Source organism: Jaculus jaculus, chromosome 12 (assembly GCF_020740685.1).
Source record: "Jaculus jaculus isolate mJacJac1 chromosome 12, mJacJac1.mat.Y.cur, whole genome shotgun sequence".
Lineage (NCBI taxonomy): Eukaryota > Metazoa > Chordata > Mammalia > Rodentia > Dipodidae > Jaculus > Jaculus jaculus.
Window position 1 is genome coordinate 36,825,410 of NC_059113.1, and position 25,174 is coordinate 36,850,583.

Below are 25,174 nucleotides of genomic sequence, written 5' to 3' on the forward strand. Positions count from 1 at the left end.
ACCATCCAGGATCATCTCTCAATTTTATAGTTTTTTTTTTTTCTGAAATTCCTTAGCAACATTGCACCATTATACTTCATGATTTTACAGTACAATTTGGAATCTTCTGACATGGGAGGGGGAGACATTTTTTTAATGGTATATCCACAATAAGTTGACCATAACAAAAAAAAAAAAAAAGAAAAAAAAAATAAGTTGACCATGCTCTGGTCAATAACCACCTGTGCTTATTAACTCTTTGAGTCACATAAAGAAGACATGGAAATAGAAGGCAGATGAGTTGGCAAGAGGCAGGGAACCAGTGGGACTTGGACGGGTACAAGTGAAAACAGTAGGATGAATATAATCAAAACACATTATATACATGTGTGAAATTGTCAAAAAATAACAACCAACCAGGCATGGTGGCGCACGCCTTTAATCCCAGCACTTGGGAGGCAGAGGGAGGAGGACTGCCCTGAGTTCAAGGCCACCCTGAGACTACATAATGAGTTCCAGGTCAGCCTGGGCTAGTGTGAAACCCTACCTCAAAAAACCAAAAATAAATAAATAAAAATAATAATAAAATGGGGAAAATCTCTAATATATTGGTCACAAGTATTTTTAAATATTTTATTTATTTCATTATTTATTTGAGAGAGAGAGAGAGGGAGAAAGGCAGACAGAGAGAGTGAGTATGGGCACCAGGGCCTGTTGCCACTGCATATCAACTCCAGATGCATGCCCCACTTTGTATATCTATATTTTTTTTTCATGATTTCAAATAAAATCTCAGTTTTTATTTGCTGACTTTTCTGAGTTCGTCCAGTATGTAAGGAGTTCAGCAGTACTTTTACAAGCAGGACGCGGAACAAACAGAAAAAGCAACAGTTCTTCTAAGATCAGTGTAGTAAGGCCAGGACACTGCTGTCCCCACACTGGGGGTTGTCAGAGAAGCAAGCAAGGAACCCCATCTACAGGACCAGGAGTCCCAACAGAAACCTGTGCTCTCCTGGTCTGCAGCAAAACTCGAGCTGGTGGAGGCTCAGTGTGGACAAGAGTGGACAGAGGGCCAAGGGGGCTACTTAGGCCTCCAGGAACTCCACCAGACTCTCATGGTAAATTTCAGAGAAACATTCTCTCATAAACATAAACCTCTTACATCAATATGATGGGTGGTCTTGGTTGAAACTATGCAAGTCCCTTCTACTCTTAACAGGGCCGGCCTTTGTGGGAAATTAAGTTTAAAGGGCCCAGACCCTACAGCCTAACTAGCCCAGGAGAAAGGAAATCATAGACAGTCTAGTCATTCTGTCCCACGTAAGAGAGGAATAAAAATCTCAGAGGCACTGGTGAAATTCACAGCTCAGAGGCAGATGCTCTCCAAAAAGCTGGCACCCGTCGTAGGACTACAGACTTTTGCCTTCCCCGGCACACGGCTGCTCTGTTGTTAAGGCCTCATTGCCATACTTCTTAGTTGGTGAACCTTCAGCCATACTTTAAAAACATACTGAAAGATAGTGCTTCCTGCCCCAGACTGAAGAAACCAAGTAAGATTCAAACCAGAATCATGCAGAACAGCAGTGTTGAAAATCAGTCTAGGAGTCGGAAAAATGACCTCTAATTAGCATGGTAAAAAATTGAATGAAAAAAATATGCAAGGACAGAAGGAAGAAGGGAGCTAACAGATGGAAACACTAAGAAAGACTCAAACAGAAATGGCCAAGGTCAGGCTGGGTGTGGTGGGACACACCTATAGCCTCAGCCCTCTGGAGGTAGGGGCAGGAGGAACCAAGTTCAAGCCTAGGTGGCATGAAGAATTCTCTGTCAGCCTGGGTTACCTAATGAGCTCGTGTCTCAAAACACAAACAGGAAAAAGAAGGAGGGAAGGAATAGCAAAACAAAGCTTCAGAGATCAATAGAATCTGAGCAGAAACGAGAGCAGCGCTGATGACTCACTATGCACTCAGCTGAGCAAAGACTCGTGTTGAGGGGATGACAACAGAAGCTTCAGGTCAGCTGGGCACGGTGGCTCGCACCTTTACTTTCAGCACTCAGGATGCTGAGGCAGAAGGATTCCTGTAAGTTCATGGCCAGTGAGCTCCAGATCAGCCTTGGCTAGTGTAAGACTGCTCACAAAAGGAAAAAAGAAATCCCCTAAACTGGAAAGCTAAGAAAAAAAGGGAACAAAGTACTTAAATATTATGGGACAACTAGATCAGTTGTTAATATCGGCATAATGAACATAAGGGTTGAGCATCCTTATTCAAAAACCTGAAACTCTCCAAAATTTTAATCAATTTTGAGCATCAACATGACCTCCTAAGTGGAGCAGCCTACACATGACCACATGTGACAGATCACAGTTAACACACAAATACACTAAAATACTGAATAAAAATTCCCTTTGGGTAATGCTTACAAGGTATATATGGAATATAAGTGAATTTTGTGTTTAGAATCTAGTCATAGCATCAACATATGCCATCATATATATATATAAATGAAAATATTTCAAAATGTGAAAATATCAATTGAAAATGTTTTTATTTAGTCCCAAATATTTTTGGATGATGGCAGGTGGCAGAAAAGAGAGAATAGAATAAAGTAAGCTTTAAAGCAGCAATTGCTGTGAATTTTCCCCAGACTGTCAGAAACCAATCCACAGATCCAGGAAGCTCAGAGAACATACCTACCATGTTCAAACCTCATATGATCACACATGGAAGAAAACCCTTGGGGTGGGAAGGAAGCCAGATCAAGAAAAGTGTCTTATCTATAGGACAGCAAATGTAAGAATTACAGCTGAGCTTACCTCCGAAGTCAGGCAATCAAGAGTTAAGAGCATGAAATATTTAAAGTATAAGAAAAAAAAATGAAAATGCTAACTTAGAATTCTATACATTAAAGTTATCTTTCAAAAGTGAAGAAATACAGACGTTCTCAGACAATGTGGAGGCTTGAATGTAGAATATCCCCCATTAGACTCCTGTGGTTGAATACTTAATCCCTCCCCGGTGCTGCTGCTGTTCTGGAAGGTTGTGGAAGCTGTAGGACCTGGCTGGAGGAGGTCTGTGGCCAGGGGCAGGTCCTGCAGTGTTACAGGCCAGCCCTGCTAGACCTTCTCTCTGCTTTGTCTCTGCCGATGTGACACGCCCTGCCGTGGTGCAGTGCATGAACATGTGTGTGCACATGCCCCGCCCATGTATATGCAGAGGCCAAAGGAGGGCGTCAGGTGTCCCCATATTCATTCACATCTTTCTTTCCTTGAGACCGGGTCTCTTCCCAACCCAGAACTGTTGACTGTAAGGGAGGTGAGTCCCAGTGATTGATTCTCCACTCCCGACCCCTCACCCCACTTGGGTGACCCTTATCTGTTTTTCTACAGAGTTCTGGGGAGTCAAACCTGGCAGTGTCTGGCCAAGAGGCCCTCATGTTTAAGGGACTAGCATTCTTACCTGCTCAGCCATCTACCCAGGCCTGAGGACTATTTTTTTTAATCTTTAAAATTTTGGCTATACCTTTCCTGCCCATACTGAAATAATCTTTTCCGAACCTAAATTCTGTCTGCTGTAAACTTCATGACCGAGCTACCTGCGGGCTGGGTGGAGAGGAGCCGGCGGCACCATGGGAGGGTCCTGCAATTGAAGTCATGGCTCCAGGGTGATGAGGAAGATGACAAAGCCTCCTTGCACTGTGTCGTCTCACGCTGGGCAGGTGGCATGGCTATGCCCTGCCTCCATGTTACTATTCCTGACTAGACAGAGAAGGTCCTCATCAGTGGAAGCCGCCATCAGCTGGATTCCCGTTGGGTGTGGTTATTCTTACCCTTGGATCTCATGAGACGGATTCTGCTTGCAAAAGCGAATCCAAGTATCATCAGTGCTCCGCAACTATTCTAGAACCTTCTATTTTGAGGAAATAGTGGTCCTGCCAGGATCTCATGCACTTATTTCCCACAACATTATACTAATTTTTTAGTAAGAGGAATTGCAGGTCCAGACTGAAACCTGTTTGCCCATGTAATAAGAACGTGTGTTTAAGTCAGACTATGGGGGAGACAACGTGGGCTAGATATTATCTTCCAGGTACCACTCTTCCTAGACTTAGTGAGGCAGTTAGGGTGACTGGCCCCCAACAGCAAAGGCAGGAATATTCTTAAGTCTGCCCTTGCAATCTCTACGTTGCTAGAGATCAAAAGATGAACTGACTTATCTCTTGCCTAAAGGAATTCCCTAGATCTGTTTTTCCACAAACAGCCTGAGCCCCTCCTGGGAGGGAGATTCCTTTTCCTAGAATTTATATCTAACCTTGACATTGTGGTTGGTCAAGCGCAGCCCCCAGAACTTGGCATCATGTCTGGCCTCTTCCTGAGCCAGCCTCTAGCCCAGAGCAATCAGCTGTCTCTCAGGCTCACCTGAGCCAAAAGGCAAAGCCCCCCCCCCCCCCGCCACACACAGTAAGGTTATAAATAGATGCTACCAGGGGACAAGTTCTCTTGGCTGGCTTCCTAACTTCAAGACTCTGATAAGCTTCCCCCGACTTGACCAGTTGGGCTGAGAAAGGGGAGACCCCCTTCCCGCCATGGGCTCCCTACTCCCTCCCACCTTTCACAGGGGCTTCCTTCTGTTAGTCTGTCAGTCTAATAAAGTTTCTCTAAGCCTTACCCTCTGATCTATGATTTTTAATTCTTTAAATTTGTAAGACAAGAATCTGGGGTACCCTAAAGTTATTGGTGTGTTGGCATACTGGAGTATTGGCAAGGAACCTCCCCAAATATTCCCATTTCTCTGGGCTTCAAGTAGCAAAGATTATATGGTGGGGGATAAATTCACAAGAAGAGAAAGAAGTTAAAAGAAACAGAGGGAAGATAAGGAAAGGTGGGTTTGGTGAAGATAAGAATTTAAGTGATGAAAACAAGGAAGGTGAAGTCAGTAAATAAATACCACCGCCCAGAGAAACTCCAGGACTGCCCCCAGGCTGCGCGGCACAAAACAACACTGGTACTGCACCACCAAGTGAGCGCATTTCCCAACCATCTCTTTTCACTGGTCCTTCCTTGTTTCAGGTCCTCCTCCACCTCCTCTCCTGGCAGAGGATTAGCAGACGCACCTCCCTGGAGTGCTGGTGAGGAGCTCTTTCACACAGAGCCCCAGGAAGAAACAAAGGCAGACAGCAGTTGTGAGCAGAGCCTGTCTGTTCTTGAAATATGGAAGTAGGGTAGGGATGGGATGGCATGCGTTTCTACATGAACATAGGCAGGGGATCGGGCATCTGCTGTCCCCTGAGGTCTCGGCAGGTCCCACTCTGTGGAGCCCTCTCTGACCGGCTTTTCCAGGTGGCTAAAGTCTGCTCCGAACATAGAGTCCTGCATGGTGCTCTCCGTGAGTTCCTCTCTAAACAAGGAGCTACTCAACTTTGAACCACACACATTCATTTTGCTCATTTGCCACAAAGCCGAGACATATGAAGCTTATCTGTCGAGGAAATAGAAAACCATGAAAAGATAAGAAGTCCATTCAGTGAAGGTGGAGACAGAGGAAGACCAAGGGTATTAATGATAGCTGACAACCAAAGAAGTAGAGATAAGTCAGGAGACAACATTAAACAAATAACAACAACAAACAAACAGTGCTCTCAAGATCAGCTCAGCACACAAGACTCCCTGGGCCACAGTGTGGGTTAGTTACGGGGTCTGACCATTGCAAAACTTCACAGAATTAAATTTCTATTGCAGACTATCAGGGGAACTGTGAGAACGGCAGGGCAGCCTTAGTAAATACTACTTGCTGTGAAGGCACTGTGATGAATAAGTTCTGTGGTCAACTTGATCAGATTAGGAATCCACAAACTCTCCTCTTGAGTGGGCCTCTGAGGTTGCTTCCAGAAAGGCAGGATTGACTGAAGGAATAACTTCTCCAGAGTGAGTTGCCCTCCTGGAGGTGGGCTTTCTGTAAGGAAGCTCTGAGAAGAAATAGTCCCTGCTTCTCACCTGGCTGCCTGTGTTTCTTGGTGAGTGCCTTCACCTGCACACTCATCTATCCTGTTTGCTGTTCTTCCCAGGCATTGGAACCAAGTTTCCTCAGCCTTCCAATGTGGAATGAAGACCAGCGGCTCTCCAGGAAGCCTCCAGGTCTTCAGTGCTGGACTGGGTCTGCTAAGGCATCCATGTGTACTAAGCAGCTATTGGGGTTCATTAACTCTCAGATAGATATTGCTGGACTGCTGTAAGCTAATCCAATACATTTCCCTTTATTTTTAAAATTTTTTTGAGGTAGGGTTTCATGCTAGTCCAGGCTAACCTGGAATTCATTATATAGTCTCAGGGTGGCCTTGAACTCATGGCAATCCTCCTACCTCTGCCATACCTGCCGACATTTCCTTTTTAATACCAATTCATCCTATTGGTTCTCTTCCTCTACAGAACCTTAATACAGTCATTATAATAACATTATACACTATTGTGGGTTAATAGACACAGAGTCACAAATAAAACAGAGGAATAAGGCGGCACTTCCAGTGGAAGTACGAATTTAATAAACAGTGCTGGCACAACTGATTAGAAGAAAACCAAAATCAAAGGCATCTGCCACATGCACATATAACAATTAATTTCTGCTGTCTTAAAAATACATAAGAGAGGTATATATAAGCTGCATTAAAACATTCATATGAAAGTATAAAAAAGTGATGTATCCTTTGAGTAGCACATACCTAACAGACCATACAGAGCTTTTGCAGGCAAAGAAAGTGTATGCAGAGGATTAGGTTTTGACGGCAAAAGCCAATGAAATGCCTGCGACCCAACAGAAGGAGAAAGGCCAAGTGTTTCTAATGTATAGGAAACTTACCTAAATCAATACTTTAGAAAACAAGAGACATACTGCACCAATTGCCAATATAAATAGCCAATTCCACAAACTTGGAAGGGATATCAACAGATGAAAATAGTTCAAAATTACATGAAAATGCATCAATCATGGCTAATAATGAAGAAAATTAAAGCTACAACAACACAGATACATCTTTCTTCCCCACCAGACTGGCAAAAACTGAAAAGGAATACAGAGCCTAGATAAAGATGAGGAGAAAGTGTGAATTTTTACATTGATTTTCATTGAAAATGTAAATTATAATCAGCTTCCCAGGGAGGTCAACTGTCAAAATGTATAGAGTTTGACCTAAAAATGTCATCTTGTGATATCTACCTCACAAAAGAAAATTTACCAAGGTATAATTACATTGACATGATACTTACAGAATCATTTAGAAGAAGGGTAAAAATAAAACCAAAATACAACAGCTTGGGCGGGAGAGATGGCTTAGCAGTTAAGTGGTTAAGCGCTTGCCTGTGAAACCTAGGACCCTATTCCCCAGGACCCACATAAGCCAGATGCACAAGGGGGCGCACGCATCTGTAGTTTGTTTGCAGTGGCTAGAGGGCCTGGCACACCCATTCTCTCCTTCTTTCTCTCTATCTGCCTCTTTCTCTCAGTGTTGCTCTCAAATAAATTAAAAATAAAATAAAATACAACAGTTTGAATGTATCCTCACAGGTAAATAGCTAAGTAAGTCATAATGAGTGCATGTTGTGTGGGTATATGTATGTATGTATATAAGTAAAACTATATACACATATATTTCTCTGCTACAAAATATTTGGGTACTTTATAAAAAGATTCAATTAATGGGCTGAAGCAACGGCTTAGTGGTTAATGTGCTTGCCTGTGTAGCCTAAGGGCCCATGTTCAACTCTCCAGATCCCACGTAAGCCAGATGCACAAAGGCGAAGCAAGCACAAGGTTGCACATGCCTCCTAGGTGGCACAAGCCTCTGGAGTTCAATTGCACGCAGCATCCCCTCTCACCACCACCTTCACTGATCCGTGAGAAGCAGCATTTTAAAAGAAGATTCTGAACTGAATGATGCAGGCCGTGGGAGACAAGGAATACATGAGAAAAAGTGAAGTGCAGAGTGGAGTTAGACGTACAATGTCACACCAGCTAGACATTTGCCATCAGTCAGGAGGTAGATGACAGATTAGCTTTACTCACAACGAACCTGGATAGGAAACACTTGTCTTACTTTGCTTGGTTCTACAGGACTACAGCCGGGGAGAAATGAAATTTTCAAAAATCTTTCAATGTTTCTAACTAATTCTAAAGAAAAATTCTATCTGATTTTGAATGTCCTCTGGATAGAAGTACGAAGACACTTGCTTAGGGTGGTTATAGAATAAGCCAATGGAAAAGCTACCAAGAGAAGGCCACAAAGAGGAGACGTCCACATGCAAAGTGGTCACTTTCTTCTTAAAAAAATTATCTGTGTGTGTGTGTGTATGCGCATATGCTTGTGGGCATGGGTACACCAGGGCCTCTTGCTGCTGTGAACTAACACCACATGCTTGCACCACCCTTGACAACTGGTTTAACATGGATAGCTTGCGAATTGAACCCTGGCCAGCAGGTTTTGCAAACACACTCCATTAACCACCGAGCCATCTTCCCATTCTTCAATGTGGTTACCTTCTTTAGCACTGCATGTTAGGGCAGGCCAAGGATGCAGCTCAGTGGCAAGTGCTTGCCTTGTGTACAACAAGTCCCTGGGTTCAATCCCCACCATGGGAGGGAACGCAAAATCCCCGTGTGCGAGTAGGAAAGCAGGCACATAAAGTACTTAGAGAAACCTGATCCTTCTGCTCCTTGGATCCAAATGTAGTTGTGGTTTCCTTGGGAAACCAAACTGACACACGTGTATGCAAACAGATGTACATATGCACAAGGGTGGCACAACTGGTGTGTGACTAATGAAGTCCTACAGAATGTGCGCAGGGAATGTAGACTGCATGGGTGAGTGCAATGTAGGACATCATCCCACAGGTACAAGGTCCTGGTTCTTAGAATTATGCATTTTCTTGGGCTGGAGAGATGGCTTAGCGGTTAAATGCTTGCCTGTGAAGCCTAAGGACCTTGGTTCGAGACTTTTTCCCCAGGACCCACATAAGCCAGATGCACAAGGCAGTGCATGTGTCTAGAGTTTGTCTGCAGTGGCTGGAGGCCCTGGCGCACCTATTTTCTCTCTCCCTCTCTCTCTCTATCTGCCTATTTCTGTCTGTCACTCTCAAATAAATAAATAAAAATAAAAACAAAAAAGATTATATTAAAAAAAAGAATTATGCATTTGCTCTTAAAAGCAGGACACAGATGGGCATGGTGGCCACACCTTTAATCCCAGCACTTGGGAGGCAGAGGTAGGAGGATCACCAGGCCACCCTGAGACTGCATAGTGAATTCCCAGTCAGCCTGGGCTAGAGTGAACCTCTACCTTGACAAACCAAAACAAAAAAGCAGAATGCTTTTTTTCTGTGCCACCACATGGCTAGTATTTCTACTTCACACACAGGGTCTTCCCATAGACACAGATAGCTAGAGTGATTTATGAAATATTAAAAGGCAAATGAGAAAATAAACAATTTAATATAACACTGAGTCAAGGTCCAAAAATAGTCTCAGGGGTCCTACAATGCACTCCATGGGGCTCAGATATCAAAAAGGTTCCCAGAGAACATGCAGATCTATGCTGTGTCCCCGTCTAGATCATCATCGAAACTCTAACTCTGCATCTATCCTGCACTCTTTGGGGACATGAGCAAGCAGGTTTGGTAGCATTTACTTCAACTAGACTCACTGTTAGAGTTTAAGAAAATCTAATGAACAAAATTGGTACCCCAAGGGCTCCCCAGGCTGTCCAATAGAGAGATAGGTACAGAGAAAGCAGGTACCCTGCAAATCTCCACTCGGTTGGCAGCCTCCTCCATCTCTTCCCGGAGGGCATCAGCTTTGGCACCTGCAGGCTGTAAGCTGCTGGACAGCCCTGAAGACTTGGAAGTCTGCTGCCACCTGATGGAAAACCAGAGAAAAAGAACAGATGTGAAACAAGTAAAGCCCCCGGGATATCTATCCTTGCTTGCTGTGAAAAAATGCCTGGCTACAAAGACGACACAGAGAACTGCACACCATTGCCAGAAAGGACCAGGAATGAGAAGGCACCAGGAGAATGGGCTCACGTCTCCACCTCGTAACTGCCGATGAGTGCTGAGGATCCTTTACACAAAGGATAAACACCCTAGTGTGCCACCATTCCTTGACTGCCTTCCAAGTGACAAAGTCAAGTGGCAATCACTATTGCTATCTACTTTTCATTGACGAATCATAGTTGTTCACACTTACAGAGTCCAATGTGACATGCTGATACAGACCCGTGATGTGACCTGATTAAGTCAGCCTAATTAGCATACTCATTGCCTCACTTTTTATCAGGAGATATAAAAATTTAATTTAATCAGGCTCTCCATAACTGTTTTTGGCTTTACATTTTTTTAAATTATTTCATTTATTTATTTGAGAGAGAAGAAGAGACAGATATAGAGAGAATGGATGCTAGGACCTCCAGTGACTGCCAATGAATTCCAGACATATGTGCCACCTTTTGCATCTGGCTTATGTGAGTACTAGGGAATTGATCTTGTGTCCTTAGGCTTCCCAAGCAGGTGCCTTAACTACCTAACCCATGTCTCCAGAACTTTTTTGGCTGTTTGAGGTAGAGTCTCATTCTAGCCAAGGCTGATCACTACATAGTCTCAGGCTGGCCATGAACTCACAGAGATCCTCCTACCTCTGCCTCCATAGTGCGGGGATTCAAGGCGTGCGCCACCATACCCGGCAGGCTCACCATACTTAATGTATTTTATATTTCAAAACACGTATTGCTGCACCACCCTGTGTTTCAATGGAGTTCCTCATGGGTACCTGGGTTTAGAGATTAACCTACTTGGCTGAATCCAACAATGATGCTAAGTAAAAAAATCTAAAAACAAACCCGGAAGCAAAAAACCTCCACTGTTGAGCACAAAGCAACTTCACATCAACACTCAGGTACCTGTTATCTTTCCATCAACATCTATCTTTGCAGAGAGAACCCTGCCTTCTGAGGAAGTCACTCAGAAAACATTCAGGGGAAAGTGATGATTCTTCTGGCTGTCAGGCCATTATCAGGGACTCACCAGAAGTGAGCCCTGAGAGAAGGTTCCCGTAAGCCTAGAAGGTAAAGCAGGCCTCAGCAAGCTTCTTCTGGTGAGCCTATGAATCCATGGGGACTAGCAGGGAGGAGAAAAAAGCTGAATAGGTTGTCATCTTAAAAATTAGCCTATCGAGGAGTCTTTTATCTTCTACTTGTAACACAGAAATAGGAGACCGTTGTATAGCAAATTCCTCCAAACCGAAATACTCCCTTCTGGAGGGAGGAGGAAGACTCAGGAGGTCAAATGTGGAACAGTTGAAACTTAGAGTGTCACAGGACCACCGCCCAAGGTTACAGGAGCATAAACTACTGTTGAGGGGCAGACTCTGACCAGCACTGTGTAGTAGTTTTCTCTGAACTGAAATCTTACCTCCTGGAGGAAAGATGGAGGTTGGGAAGAGAAGGTCAAGTGTGGGTGAGCTGAAAGTTAAGTTTGCAAGACCCTTCCCTAAGGCTACAGGAAGAGTGAATAACAGATGAGACTCTCCGGACCAGCTGGGCTGCCTTAGTGGGAAGTCACACGGTGAGTGTGGGCGTGTACGGGAAGTCACACAATGAGCTCCAGAGACGCAGCTTCCCTGAGTTGTCACCTTTGAGTCACCTCTGTGACCCCTCACCCTGTTCTGTAACTAACCCATGAGCTAACGAACTCTCTGGTTCACCAAAACCGATTGTGATGCAGTCACACACTGTTCTGTGCTCTGTATCATATCTGAGGCGACGATAAGTATCCTTAAGGAAAAAAAAAAAAATACACCACAGAGAAGTGGAGCTATGGGTAGGCTGAAGGAAGCACAATAGGGCAATCAGGATAACGTGTGGCAGTCAAGCCTGACTTCGGTCTTGGGAGGTCAGGAGGGAGGCGGGGTAAAAAGCAGGAGAATCTGTGGGAAGTGGCCTGCCTGAGATGGAGCAGGGGACAAGGTCCAAGGAGGAACTTATGTGGCAGAAGTAGGAATGTGTACAATGGGGGGGGGGGCTGTAGCCTGGCCCTGCTTCTAGTCAAGCTCTGCATCCTGACTGGCAGCAACCCCCTCCCTCACAACTCCAGCGGCACAGCCACGAGCTGCCCCCGCCATCACGCTTTCCTCACCACCAGCGACTGTATCCTTGGAACTCTGAACCAGAATGGATCGTTCCACCCCTAAATTACTCTTTGTTAGGCATTTGGTCACAGCAACAAGCAAAGCCGTCAATAGAGAACACTGGGGGCAAGAACTGGAGTCACTGCTGTAAGAATCCTCTAGTTAAGCTCTCTCTGCTTCCTGACTGGCAATGTGATGTCGCCAGCCACATGCCCCCACTCCCGCAGCCACGAGCGGTTCCTGCCGCCATGCCTTTCCTGCCAGGATGAACAAAGCCCCCCGAATAAGTCTTTCCCCCACATAGGTTGTTTCTTTCGGGTATTCTGTCACTGTGATGAGAAAGTAACTATCTCCAGGGCCCGAGTAGTAAATACGAATGAATGCATACTAGATCAAAAGCTAAGAAATGTGTTAAATCATGGGTGAGAGGATGCTAACAACACTTCCCTAGGCTTTTAGGCCACTGATGTCACCACTGCAAACAAGACTAGGCAAGACGGGCCGTGGCTGTGACTCAGTAGTTACTCTTTGTTTTATAGGAAAACCAAATAAAAAAATGTTTGAGGAGGATCTGAGAACATACTTCACTACTAACATCCAGTCTCCTGGCCAGAGCTCTGAGCTAGAAATTCAGGTTTACCTTGTGTAAGCAAAGAAGGGGGTGGGGGGAACAAACTCTGAATAAAGGCCCATGCTTTTATAGAAGGAAATGACTCCCAAAGCCAAGCAACAGGGTGTTCACCTCATCAAAGCAATGATAACTTACATGCAAAGTTTACATGACTCCCACACCACAGTACTTGAACACTTGTATCATTGGATGCAGTTTTATGCAATACAAAGGCTTTGAAATACCAGAAAACCCATATTCCTCATTCATCTTGCTCTCTATTCTGTTAGATATATGAAGGAGACTACCTCAGAGGAACATCTGGCTCTTGTCAACAGCTCTCCAATCCCTCTTCCTTTCCCACAAAGGGATGGCAGTCTTCTACAGCCAATAGGATCTGAGTTGTGATAACACTGGTTTTGTTTTCACCCATTTACTTTTAAGCGTATCTGGTATTTGTAGTAAATGGCATTACTTTCCAAGTTTTGGTAGTGCCATAAAATTTGTTTTTAAGAATGTACTTATTTTCAAAAAGTAGTCATCTCTTAAAAGGATGTACAGAGCCAGGTATGGTGGTATACACATTTAATTCCAGCACTTGGGAGGGAGAGGCAGGAGGATCACCATGAGTTTGAGGCCACTCTGAAACTACATTGTGAATTCCAGGTCAGCCTGAGCTAGAGTAAGATCCTACCTCAAAAAACCAAAATTAAATTATTCTTTTAAAAAAGGAGGTGCAGACATAACCCTATGAGCTACTCAACTGGCCAGCCAGACAAGATGTGCCCACTAGTATATCTGATGTTGAAATGACCAACTGCTCTCTGACTGGATTTGTGTCCTGCTCCACTGGAGGAAATTTATGCCTGGTCCTGAAAACCAAGAACCTAGTCAAAAGCCTAAGAAGTTGGAAGGTCATAGGCCCTAGGAGGGAAGCTACAATGGTTATTTGGCTAAGTGAATATGTTGTTCCCATAAACTTGCTCTTAAGATATTTGTTTATACTTAGAGATTACTGCTGCTCTCACCCTTGGTTTGAGAAGCTTCTTTATGAAGATGACAGTAGGGACACTTAAAACTTGTCCAGGTGCAGAAAATAAATGACTATGAAGTGCTTAGCACCAAAGGAGACACCTCTTTCACACTCTCTCAGGCTCAGGGAACATTGCAGGAGACTGGGAAGAAAAATAATGTAAGAGCTGAAGGACGGGGAACAGTGCTTTGGACATGAAGACATCATGAACTCACAGTGATTGTCACTCCCTATGTAATACTGGGCCCAGAAGCACGGCACCATGGGTCATGGAGAACGGCCAAAGAAATGACATCAAAGGCCAGGTGTGGTGGTGTACGCCTTTAATCCCAGCACTTGGGAGGCTGAGGTAGGAAGATCGCTATGAGTTCAAGGCCAACCTGGAACTGTAGAATCACTTCCAGGTTAGCCTGGGCTGGAGCAAGACCCTACCTCAAAAAAAAAAAAAAAAAAAAAAAAAGACATCAAAATAGAAGGGGGACTAGTTGAAAATAAGGGGTCCAATAGGAGGAGGATGGGAGACGGGGACAAAGGATAGTAATGGAAGGGAATCATGACCAACTACATTAGGCACCTGTATGAAAATTGTCAAGAAAACGTTTAAATTAAAAGATGTTTAGGCACATCTGGCAAAAATAATTCAGGTGGACTAAGACTTGGGATCCACTAAGTAAACTAATGAAGTTCTTGTTGCTCTAGTGATTTAACCCATTTTATTTCTAGTCGGAGTGCCGTGGCTTACAGCTTTTATTCTCCCAGCTGTAGAAACCTTCCCGGGGCACCAACTAGTTATAGTACAGGCTTTTTGTTGAAAAGCACTTGGAGAGTGATGTGACACACATTATATCCTTGACACTCAAAACTACCTCCTCAGGTGACACACACTGTCACTCCCTGGCACAAGTAGGAAACATTCTGGGACGTTAAGTGAATCAACCAAGGCCACAGGGAGTAGATCTGGATCTTTGTTCCTGACTGATTCTGCACTTCATATAGGTCTGTCTCTGTCTCCCTGTCTCTGCACACTATTGGCTAAACTGCCTAGCCAGAGAGCTCTAGGGATCCACTTATCTCCACCTCCCAGTGAGATCAAATGGTATGTGCCATCATGACCAGTATTTTACGTGGGTTCTGAATACTGACCCATGCTTGCAAGGCAAGTACTCCATCAACTGAATTACCTGCACAGCCTCCATCGCAGGATTTTAATCCCAAATCCCAAGAGCATTTGGCTTTGCTTCTTTATTTCTAGGAACTTGAAATGAGATATGGAGTCTATTAAGATTGACCAGACGAGGGTCTAGGGAAATGGCTCAGCAGCAAAAGGTGCTTGCTCTGCAAGTCTACGGACCCAAGTTCAATCTCTGGCACCATGGAAAGTTGAGTGCCAAGCCGCACTTGTATCTGTAATCTCAATGCACTTATAGCAATGGAGGTGGGGGCCAAGAGAATCCTGAGCCTTTAGGCCAGCTAGTCTGACGAATCCAGCAGCAAAACCAAGAGAGACCCTGTGGTAGTTTGAATGCATGGCCCCATAGATTCAGGTGTTTTATTAAAATTGAGTTTGCAGCCTAGCAGGTAGATCCTGCTACAAAAGGGCGTGTCACTGGTGGAGGTCGGCATTCCAGTGCAAAGGTATGCTGGGATGGCTTGAGCTCTGGGGGCCTGGCTTGCTGCTTTGTGGTATTTGCTGGCTGGTGATAGTTTCTCTGCTTTTACTTATGAATGGAAGCCAACATCTGTCATTGATCTTCCCCTAGACCAGTAAGCTTGAAATAAATCCCTTCTTCCCATAAGACTGTGTTTGCCTGGATGCTCATCCCAGCATTGTGGAGCTGTCTGCAACAGACCTGATCTCAAGCAAGGTGGAAGAGGAGGCCAGTGCTCTGACCTTGCCCTATGACCTCCACACACATGGTGTGGCACACCACACACAAATAAGTAAAATAAAATTGATGGACAAGGAGCCTATGGCCAAAGCACTCCCCTCCACCTCAATATGCATGAACTTGTATTCTTTCAACATACATACATATATATAAATACACATGTACACGTGCAAACACATACAACACCGTAAGCATGAAGGGCCCATCTCCACATTTCACAGCCACAGTCAGTGACATCGTGGAGCTGCCAGTGCCTGCCCGCCGAGACAGGAAGATTGTCTACCCTGAGCAGCATGCACCATAGCCAGGTGGGACCTTCGTCCCGTTGGAACAGCTTCAGCTCTGCAGAAGGGCCACAGCGGGGGTGGGGAACTCTACACCACCCACTCCAGAAGGTAAACACGCCCCTGCATTAGCAATGCTCCTCTTGTTGCAGACATGAGGTGTACCATCTGACCACCCTCGCCTGTGTGCCTCTCCCCAAGCCAGGTGGCCTTGACTAAGCCCGTTTCCCTCACCTCAAGGCCTTCGCACTTCCTGCAAAGGTTCACACCAGCCCTCCACCTGGCTGCCTCATCATCATCACTGAAATCTCACAGCAAGGGACACCTCCTCAAGAAAGCTCTCTGTTTAATGCATCTGATGCAGACACATCTGTATCCATCGTTCCTTTCCAAAATTACCCTGTATTCTTTTCTTTTTTTTTTTCTTCTTTTCTTTTTATAACGATGGCTATCTGAAATTGTCCTGTTGCGCAGTGTCTTCCTCCAAAACTCAACTGCAGCCTCCATAAAAGTAGGGACCCATGTCTCTGGTCACTGCTATTCTTTGCAGTGCCTGGCACACAGTAGGTATTAAGAAAAACCTAGTGAATGAGAACATTCGCCCCCACACCACCCTCAAACATCATGGTCCCGTTAAAGAAGCTGAGGAGGAGCCAGAGAAACTGCACCTGGTCCGGGAAGAATCCATGTCCAGCACCAGCTTCGCTAGATGTTTCCTCTGTTTTTGAATGTTCGGGATTTCCACCTGTGGGAACAGACGACGAGACACAATAAAACTGCAGGTCAAGGGTTGTACTGCAAGAACTCGGCTCCAGAGTAATTCTTTAAGAACTAAGATCGGGCAAATGTGTGGCAAGCTATTTCCAGATCTTTTTGTTATTGTTGTTGTTTTTTCAAGGAAGGGTCTCGCCCTAGCCCAGGCTGACCTGGAATTCACTATGTAGTCTCAGGGTGGCCTCAAACTCATGGCGATCCTCCTACCTCTGCCTCCTGAGTGCTGGGATTAAAGGCGTGCACCACCACACCCAGCTTTCATATCAGTTTTGTCCTTGTCACTGTCTTGAGGCGTAATTGTTAAAAGAGGAATTACGTTTCCGCTGCACAACCTGATAATTGGATGTGTATATACGATCAAGTCAATGAACATAACCACAACCTTCTAGAGTAGCCCATATGTTAACATGTATTTGTGTGTGTGTTCAAAAAAAAACGGGGCTGGAGAGATGGCTTAGTGGTTAGGGTGCCTGCCTGCAAAGTCTAAGGACCCAGGTTCAGTTCCCCAGTACCCGTGTAAGCCAGATGCACAAAGTGGCACATGTATCTGGAGTTTCTTTACAATGGCTAGAGGCCCTGGCACACTCATTCATTCTCTTTCTCTCTCAAATAAACAATAAATAAAATAATAAAAACCACATCTAAGAGTCATGTTCATAGGGGATTTCAAGTTTGTGGCATGATCTAGTCACCCCACACTGACCACTAAGTCTCCAGCATATACCCGGCAAACAGGAAGTTCTGGATCTTTGACCAGCATTGTATGAAATTCCTGATTGCTTCCCTTACATATGCTCTGGCCTCTTTGCCCTGGACATTCAGCAGGATCCTCCCCAACTGGGGTCACCTCAGAGTTCTGCACATCACTGCTTGCCTGGCACGGGCCACACTCCTGTTGCCTCACACCCACCCCCTCCCCCAGGCAGCAAAACCCAGGCTCGCTCACTTCTGCATCTACTTCCAGGTTCAAAAGCAGGAGAAAGGAATGGAGCCCACCAGTCAGGTCAGAAGCAGACTTAACAAAATGAACAGTGGAGGATGGAGAGAATGCCAACAGGATGCATGTTTTCTATTTACAGAAAGCAGGCATGTTAATATATTTATAGAAATGAAGTAAACAGTGAGTAACCATGGCCTCCTTGCTTTGTCTCAGCAACGACTTCTTCCATGTTGGTGGTATGTACATGTTCTTTTTATAATTTTCTTTCTAAAAATGACTTCCTTGAAGATTCCAGGGCAAGAATTTGGTTGCAGGCCCAGCAAAAGTAGGGCAGGATATAAGAATTAAAAAGGAAAATTGGCCATCAATTGGACTAAAAAATCACGTGGGGCTGTGGAGAAAATGTAAGGAAACCCAGTGTTCTTTGAAATGCTTCTACTCACTCGGCTGAGCTGGAACAGAGTGAAACACCGACTAGTGACTTCACACAGGGAGGAGGAGAGTGACTTCCCTGGCAACCAGAGCTTGCAGAGCTCCAAGGCAGCGCCGGACAGTCACAGAGGCACGCGTACAAGTCGCACCAAGGAATTCTGGGCTCTGCCTCGGGGTCAGCTTGCTTCTGGGGGTTGCTTCAGGCTTTTGCCAGAGCCCCAGTCACACTCTGAGGGGCGGGTGGCTTCTCATGAGTGGTCCTGGCCAGGGGGAGACCTGAATGATGGCAATGGGTCAATCGACTCCATCCACAGGGTGGGATCTGAGAGGCCCACAACTTGACTGTCTATATCAAAGCTTCATATTGATGACTTTTTCTCTCTGATTGCCTTTAGGTACAGAAGTAATTATTCATCCGTACCTCTGTCTGAGAAAATGGACCAAGAGATGTGGAGGTGCTAGAGGTGGCCTAGGGACAAAACCAGACACGGTCCAGGGCAGAGCTGCAAAGCCTCTAGTCATGTGGACTATCAAACTTTCAATTTCAATTAGCAAAAATTGATTGAAATTGAAACAGCCATGAAAAACTAGGAGTACCAAACTACAGATGCAGAAGTTCCGGTTCTTGAGGGGAACTCCCACGCAGGACACTAGTACTTTACTTATTTATTTATTTTCGAGGTAGGGTCTCACTCTGGCCCAGGCTGACCTGGAATTCACGATGTAGTCTCAGCGTGGCCTTGAACTCACAGAGATCCCCCTACATCTGCCTCTCGTGTGCTAGGATTGACGGAGTGTGCCACCACGCCCGGCACTAGTTGGGTTTTGTACAGCTGGTGGAAGACCACTGAGGGTCTGGGGCTGGAGGCCCATCAAGCTCCCAACCACGCCTTGTCTCTGTGGATGGGAAGCAGCACTAAGACAGCCTTTGAAGCACACAGTTTAATCCGGTGTCCTTTAAACCCCAAAGACAGAAGTCCATCACATCAGCCACAGGGGCCTTACAGAGAATCTTGGACCAGGTTCCTAGACTACTGATCTTGGGGTGCGGAAGAGGGTGACATCTTTGCCCATCAGAATGTCCCACGGAGGAGACTGGGTGAGAGAAGGCGGCAATAGGCAGCTGAAAGGCATGCCCTATTGAGGAACCTTGGTTATGTCATGAGTTATGGTTCCTGATGGAAAACAGGACCGGGGAGAGGGATGGAAACAACGTGAGGCTGGAAGGAGAAAGAAGGATTCTGTTCTCGTCTGGTCTCCAGCCCAGCCTCATGCGGCTTCTTACCTCAGCCAGCAGAAACAGGGGCTCAATCACGTCCCTCTCGACTTGCAGCTCAAAGTGGATCAGCTCTTGAGCCAGCTTGTCCTCTGTCTCTCCACAGAGCTTCAGCATTTTCCTGCAACCAGGGCGGGAAACCATGCTGAGAGTACTGCAAGACCACACCGCCTCCATTAGCTCCATTGCCTGCCTGCCTGCTACTACTAGAATTTCCCAAGTCACAGTATGAACAAGCTGGTGGACTTCCATAGCTGCCAGTGGCTGAGCTGCTCCAAGGGTCTCCATGTCTCAAAAAAACTCTTCCAAGCAGTGCTGAGTACTCAGCATGCGCCTGGGATCAAGCTGGATGGGCAGGGAAACATACCAGAAACAAGGACACAATCCTCTCACACATTCCTAAGTGACACCCTGGGAGCCCTGGAGAAAGCCGACTTAGAGCAACCTCCTAACAGACCACCATCTTGAAACATACCCAGAACTTAATTCTGAAGGGGGCTCAGAGAAGGAAAACGCTTGCTCCTTCCTAAGCCATGAAAACGTAATGAGAAGCACTGAGGGAGTTCCCTGCCCATTTACGTCCCCCTGGTGTCAAGTGCTGTGCGTTCCTTTCCTTGTTTCCATGTACCTGATTAGACCTGAAACACAGCCATCACCACACCTGATGTTAATGAACTTATCTTCTCCCCCCTGCCCTCCGGAGGTAGGGTCCCACTCTAGCCCAGACTGACCTGGAATTCACTACGGAGTCTCAGGGTGGCCTCAAACTTGTGGTGATCCTCCTATCTCTGCCTCCTGAGTGCTGGGATTAAAGGCGTGTGCCACCACACTAGGCTGAACTTAACCTTTTAAAATATTTTTTGGTGTTTCTCATTCTATCCTAGGCTGACCTGAAATTCACTATGTATTCTTTTTCTTTTTTTTTTTTAATTTATTTATTTGAGAGCGACAGACACAGAGAGAAAGACAGATAGAGGGGGAGAGAGAGAATGGGCGCGCCAGGGCTTCCAGCCTCTGCAAACGAACTCCAGACGCATGCGCCCCCTTGTGCATCTGGCTAACGTGGGACCTGGGGAACCGAGCCTCGAACCGGGGTCCTTAGGCTTCACAGGCAAGCGCTTAACCGCTAAGCCATCTCTCCAGCCCCACTATGTATTCTTAAGGTGGCCTTGAACTCAGGGTGATCCTCTGATCTGTCTCCCAAGTGCTGGCATTAAAGGCATGTACCACCATGCCCAGCAACTTTGCTTTTCAAGTTTACCTCTTCTGGACCTGGGTCAGCCTTCACTTTCCCTCCTGTCCCCACCACACAGCTATCTGCCGGTACCGCTGGTGGAAGACCACTGAGGGTCTGGGGCTGGAGGCACATCAAGCTCCCAACCACGCCTTGTCTCTGTGGATGGGAAGCAGCACAAGTGCCACACAGCATTTCTGGGATTCCCTGTTCCTCTGCCCTAACTCATTCATTATGAAAGCACATTTGGCTTTAGCTTACTAAAAAAGTACAGCTCCAGATGTTATAACAACAATTCCCCCAGCTCACATAGGACAGTGAATTTTTTTATTTTTTATTTTTTATTTTTATTTGTTGGTTTTTCGAAGTAGGGTCTTGCTCTAGCCCAGGCTGACCTGGAATTCATTATGTAGTCTCAGGGTGGCCTCGAACTCATGGCGAACCTCCGACCACTGCCTCCCGAGGGCTGGGATCAAAGGCATGTGGCACCACGCCCTGCTGGACAGTGAATTCTAGGCCAAGATTCCCTCCAGAATGGGCAGGTACAGCTTTACCCCGCTGGCTTCCCTTGGTGCTTCCCTTGAGTCTGGAGGCATTATAGAACTTTTTATCAAAGTTGCCAATAAAAAGTTAACAAAAAACCCAATAAACAAAAAACATACACACAACGTTTTTCTCAAAGGTTGTATAATTTTCTGTCTCTAGTGTTTGTGATATTAATAAGCCTCGGCTAGGGTTAATTTTTCTGTTGTCTTGGGAGCTTAACAGGTCCCCTCACAGCCTAAGTCCTCTGAGCCTGGAAAATGCAGCTGGAAACTCCTTTTTAGAATAATAGTAATAACTCCCTCTTTCTGTTTCTAACTTCCCTCACTGGCCATAATGACTTCCTGAATTGGTCCTTTTATTTTCTTTCTTTTTTTTTTATTTTTTATTAACATTTTCCATGATTATAAAACATATCCCACGGTAATTCCCTCCCTCCCTACCCCCACACTTTCCCGTTTGAAATTCCATTCTCCATCATATTACCTCCCCATTACAATCATTGTAATTACATATATACAATATCAACCTATTAAGTATCCTCCTCCCTTCCTTTCTCCACCCTTTATGTCTCCTTTTCAACTTACTGGCCTCTGCTACTAAGTATTTTCATTCTCACGCAGAAGCCCAGTCATCTGAAGCTAGGATCCACATATGAGAGAGAACATGTGGCGCTTGGCTTTCTGGGCCTGGGTTACCTGACTTAGTATAATACTTTCCAGGTCTATCCATTTGGTCCTTTTATTTTCTAACATGGCCTGATTGTTATGTCTTTGTCTTTTTGCCTGGCTTTCAGGTTGATGCCTCACAAATCGTCTGCTGAGAATTCATATCTGCTGTCATTATTTTTTTCCATTTCCCTGAGCTTGCTTTGGATCTCAGAATGTTCTTGTCCTATAAACATTTTGTACTGTTATTCTGTTCTTGTCCTGTGGATGTACCATCTTCCCTTACCACTTGAAAACATTCACTGATCATTTACCTAAAATCTTCTGCTCCCCTCCCCGACAAACCCCATCTGTTTCTTCCAAACTGCATTTCTGTCCCTGATTGAGGCTGGAGACTTGCCTCAGATGCCTGGTGACATCTGGTGCCTGCCTCTGCTTAAGGGGGGAGACTAGCGAGCTCAGAGCACGTGAGGAAGGCGAGCCAGCTCACCGTGTACATGAAGTGAGACCTGGCTGGGCCATGCGATGGGCACTGCTCCTCGCTAATGTCCCCTGAGCTTTACTTCCTCCCTTTGGGGCTGCTGCTGTTCACCAGAGATGACACTTCCCATTTCTTCCCAGGAGGCCTCCTGGCCCTGGGTGGGGCTGAGGGATGAGAAGTACCATATCTTTTACGCACAGGACCTCTTGAACCTCCCTTTAGTGAGAGCACCCTTGCATTCCACCATGCTTGGAGTCCCCTATTCTAGAGGTGATTTTTTGTTTCCTTCAGATTTTCAAGGTAAGTGTCTCACTCTAGCCTAGACTGACCTGGAATTTGCTAGGTAGTCTCAGGGTAGCTTCAAACTCATAGCAATCCTCTTACCTCTGCCTCCCAAGTGCTGGGATTAATGGTGTGCGCCACCACGGCCAGCTCTAGTTCCTTGTTGCTGCTGTTGTTTGTTTGTGTAGTTTGTTTTTTACCGGGGATCGAACCTGAGGCTTCCTCAATGCTAGCCAAGACTACCACTAAGCCCCATCCACAGTCTGTTGTTCTTAGTCGGCCTCACAAAATTATGCGCTGTCTTTTTTTTCTTCCTTTATGTACTACTGTTATGGAAATTCTCTGGAAAAAAATCACTCTAACACCAATAGAGGTGAAAGCATAGTAGTTTATTACCAGAGGGCCAAAGAGCCTAATGTAGCCCTCCAAAGAAGCTCTGGCCCCGAGCTGAGATTTTATTTCCATTTTATAGTCTTCATAGCCAAGGGGGAGGGGTAAGTGAACAAACAAGATGTGGCAACTTGCATAGCAATCATTTCTGTAGTCAGGCCACCCTAAGAATGAATTCCATTTTACTTGTTTTGCCGAAACTTTTTTTTTTTTATATATATCATCCCTTTGGGCCCTTTCTGGACAGTTCCTTCTTTGAGATCTGTCCATCTGGTAACAAAAATAAATTTTAACTCCTCAACAATTAACTCTTACAGTAACTTAATAAATCAAATTATTTTTTAACTTCTTTTTCTACCACACTATCACTGGTGGGAGTATGCTTCATAAGGGGGGAGGGGAGACTGTGTTATAGCTTTTGTGGGCTTTGGAAAGAAGCAAAACGTTGCTGCTTCACTGTATTTCAGACATGTCTTTCAGGAGCACTGTGGCACAGGATTTCACGTTTAGCCTCTCAACATGCTCTGCTCTTCTATTTATTCCATTCCCATCTGTGATGGCCAGTGCCTTACGCACAGTGCTTTCTATCACCTTTTGTGTTAGCTGCAGTTCTCAAATGTGACAAGCAGCAAGGAGGAAGGGCTCATCTTGGCGTTGGCTTCCCAGGGCGGGGCAGGCAGGTCTTTGGCAGTGGGAGAGTGAGGGTGCTCACCTCTCAGCACAGCAGGGAACGGGGATGGACTAGGGAGCTGGCACAGGGCTACCACCTCTCAACCCCTGCTCCCCCGCCCAAGATCTACTTCTTCCAGCTGCTTTCCATAGTTTCTACAACCTCCCCAAACCAAATGTTCAAACATATAGCCTGAGGGAGACATTTCACATTTGCTGTTTTCTGTCCAAGTGCTTTTCTTATTTATGCTTTTGCTCTTCCAGCCTCTTATTTGTCTTCATTTTCCCTTCTATTCATTGCTCTTTCTTTCTACTCATTTGGAAGATGTACATTTTATTTCTTTAAAAAAAAGAAAAAAAGAAAGATTCCCATATTTGTTTTCAGACTTGCAACGATGCTCCTGCGTCAGCCTGAGTGATGGTGTTGGAGTGTGAGCCAGCACCCCGGGCTTCCTGCTCTATTTACAGTTATCCTCACAAATCAAATGCACACATTTGACTTTAAATTTAAATGCAATATATCCTTCTCTTCTTTCAAATCCTATAAGAGGTAGAAACATGGATTTCTTCTCCAAAGCTTCAGGTTGTTGTTTTCTAATATTTTAGATTTCCCTCACCTATTAGCTCACAAATTCATAATCTCTATATTGAAGTGCTTTGTGGGGGGGGGGGGTGGTGAGGCAGGGTTTCACTTTAGCCCAGGCTCACCTGGAACTTACTCTAGCCTTAGGCTGGCTTCAAACTCAACGGCCATTCCACCTGTGCCTCGTGAGTGTTGGGATTAAAGGTGTGTGCCACGACGCCTGGATGACATTGCAGTTTTTAAAATATAATACTTCTACTTCTTTCCTCCCAAGGGTAGTAGACAATGCCATCCAAACATACAACTTTGGCATAGCAATTGTTTTGAGGTGAAGGCAAATGAGAACAGATTAAAGACGGGGAGCTTTCTGCACTCCCTTATTGCCTAAGAACAAGAAAAAAATATTTACAAACATGCTCCCTCCCACTTTCTATCAGGAAGAGCAGGAAGTAATCACTGGAGACACCTCCATACCCTTATTAGCCCTGAGACGCAGCCGGAGGATGTACCTGACCCCACCAGCTGCTGTCTCCCTGTGCTCCTCATGTCTTTACGTAACAGTCTCCCACCCAAGCAACTCCTGCCCTGTTGTCTTGTCGCTTCTCCCCAAACCGCTTCCTTTTGTTAAGATGTTACGCGAGCCCACGTACTAACCCCCTCTTTGTTACTCATCTCCACGGGCTGGTGCTACACATGTCGGTACAAAGTGTCTGCTTTTGTCTTGGCAAGCAGTTGGCTATCAATCTACTCTGGAGAGCCCTGGCTGAGGAATCTATAATGGCCTGAGGGAAAATAATCTTTTCTCTTCTGGACAACTTTTTTCTTCAAATTATTTATTGACAACTTCCGTAAATATAAACAACAGACCATGATCATAATTCCCTCCTACAACCCTTTCTTTTCCTCCTCCCAATTACCCCTTCCACTGAATTATTTCTTTACA

General features: G+C 45.3%; 1 protein-coding gene across 4 annotated transcripts in view; it reads right to left on the bottom strand.

Moving 5' to 3' along the window:
- Arhgap44 (Rho GTPase activating protein 44) overlaps positions 1 to 25,174 on the bottom strand; it is an 80,664-nt gene that overhangs the window by 53,731 nt on the left and 1,759 nt on the right. For all 4 annotated transcript variants that reach the window (XM_045130649.1, XM_045130647.1, XM_045130646.1 and 1 more), the window contains exons 2-4: positions 19,391 to 19,502; positions 16,628 to 16,704; positions 9,761 to 9,878 (exon numbers count right to left, since the gene is read on the bottom strand). In XM_045130649.1, the coding sequence (XP_044986584.1) occupies positions 9,761 to 9,878; positions 16,628 to 16,704; positions 19,391 to 19,502 (307 nt within the window). The remainder of the gene's footprint in view (positions 1 to 9,760; positions 9,879 to 16,627; positions 16,705 to 19,390; positions 19,503 to 25,174) is intronic.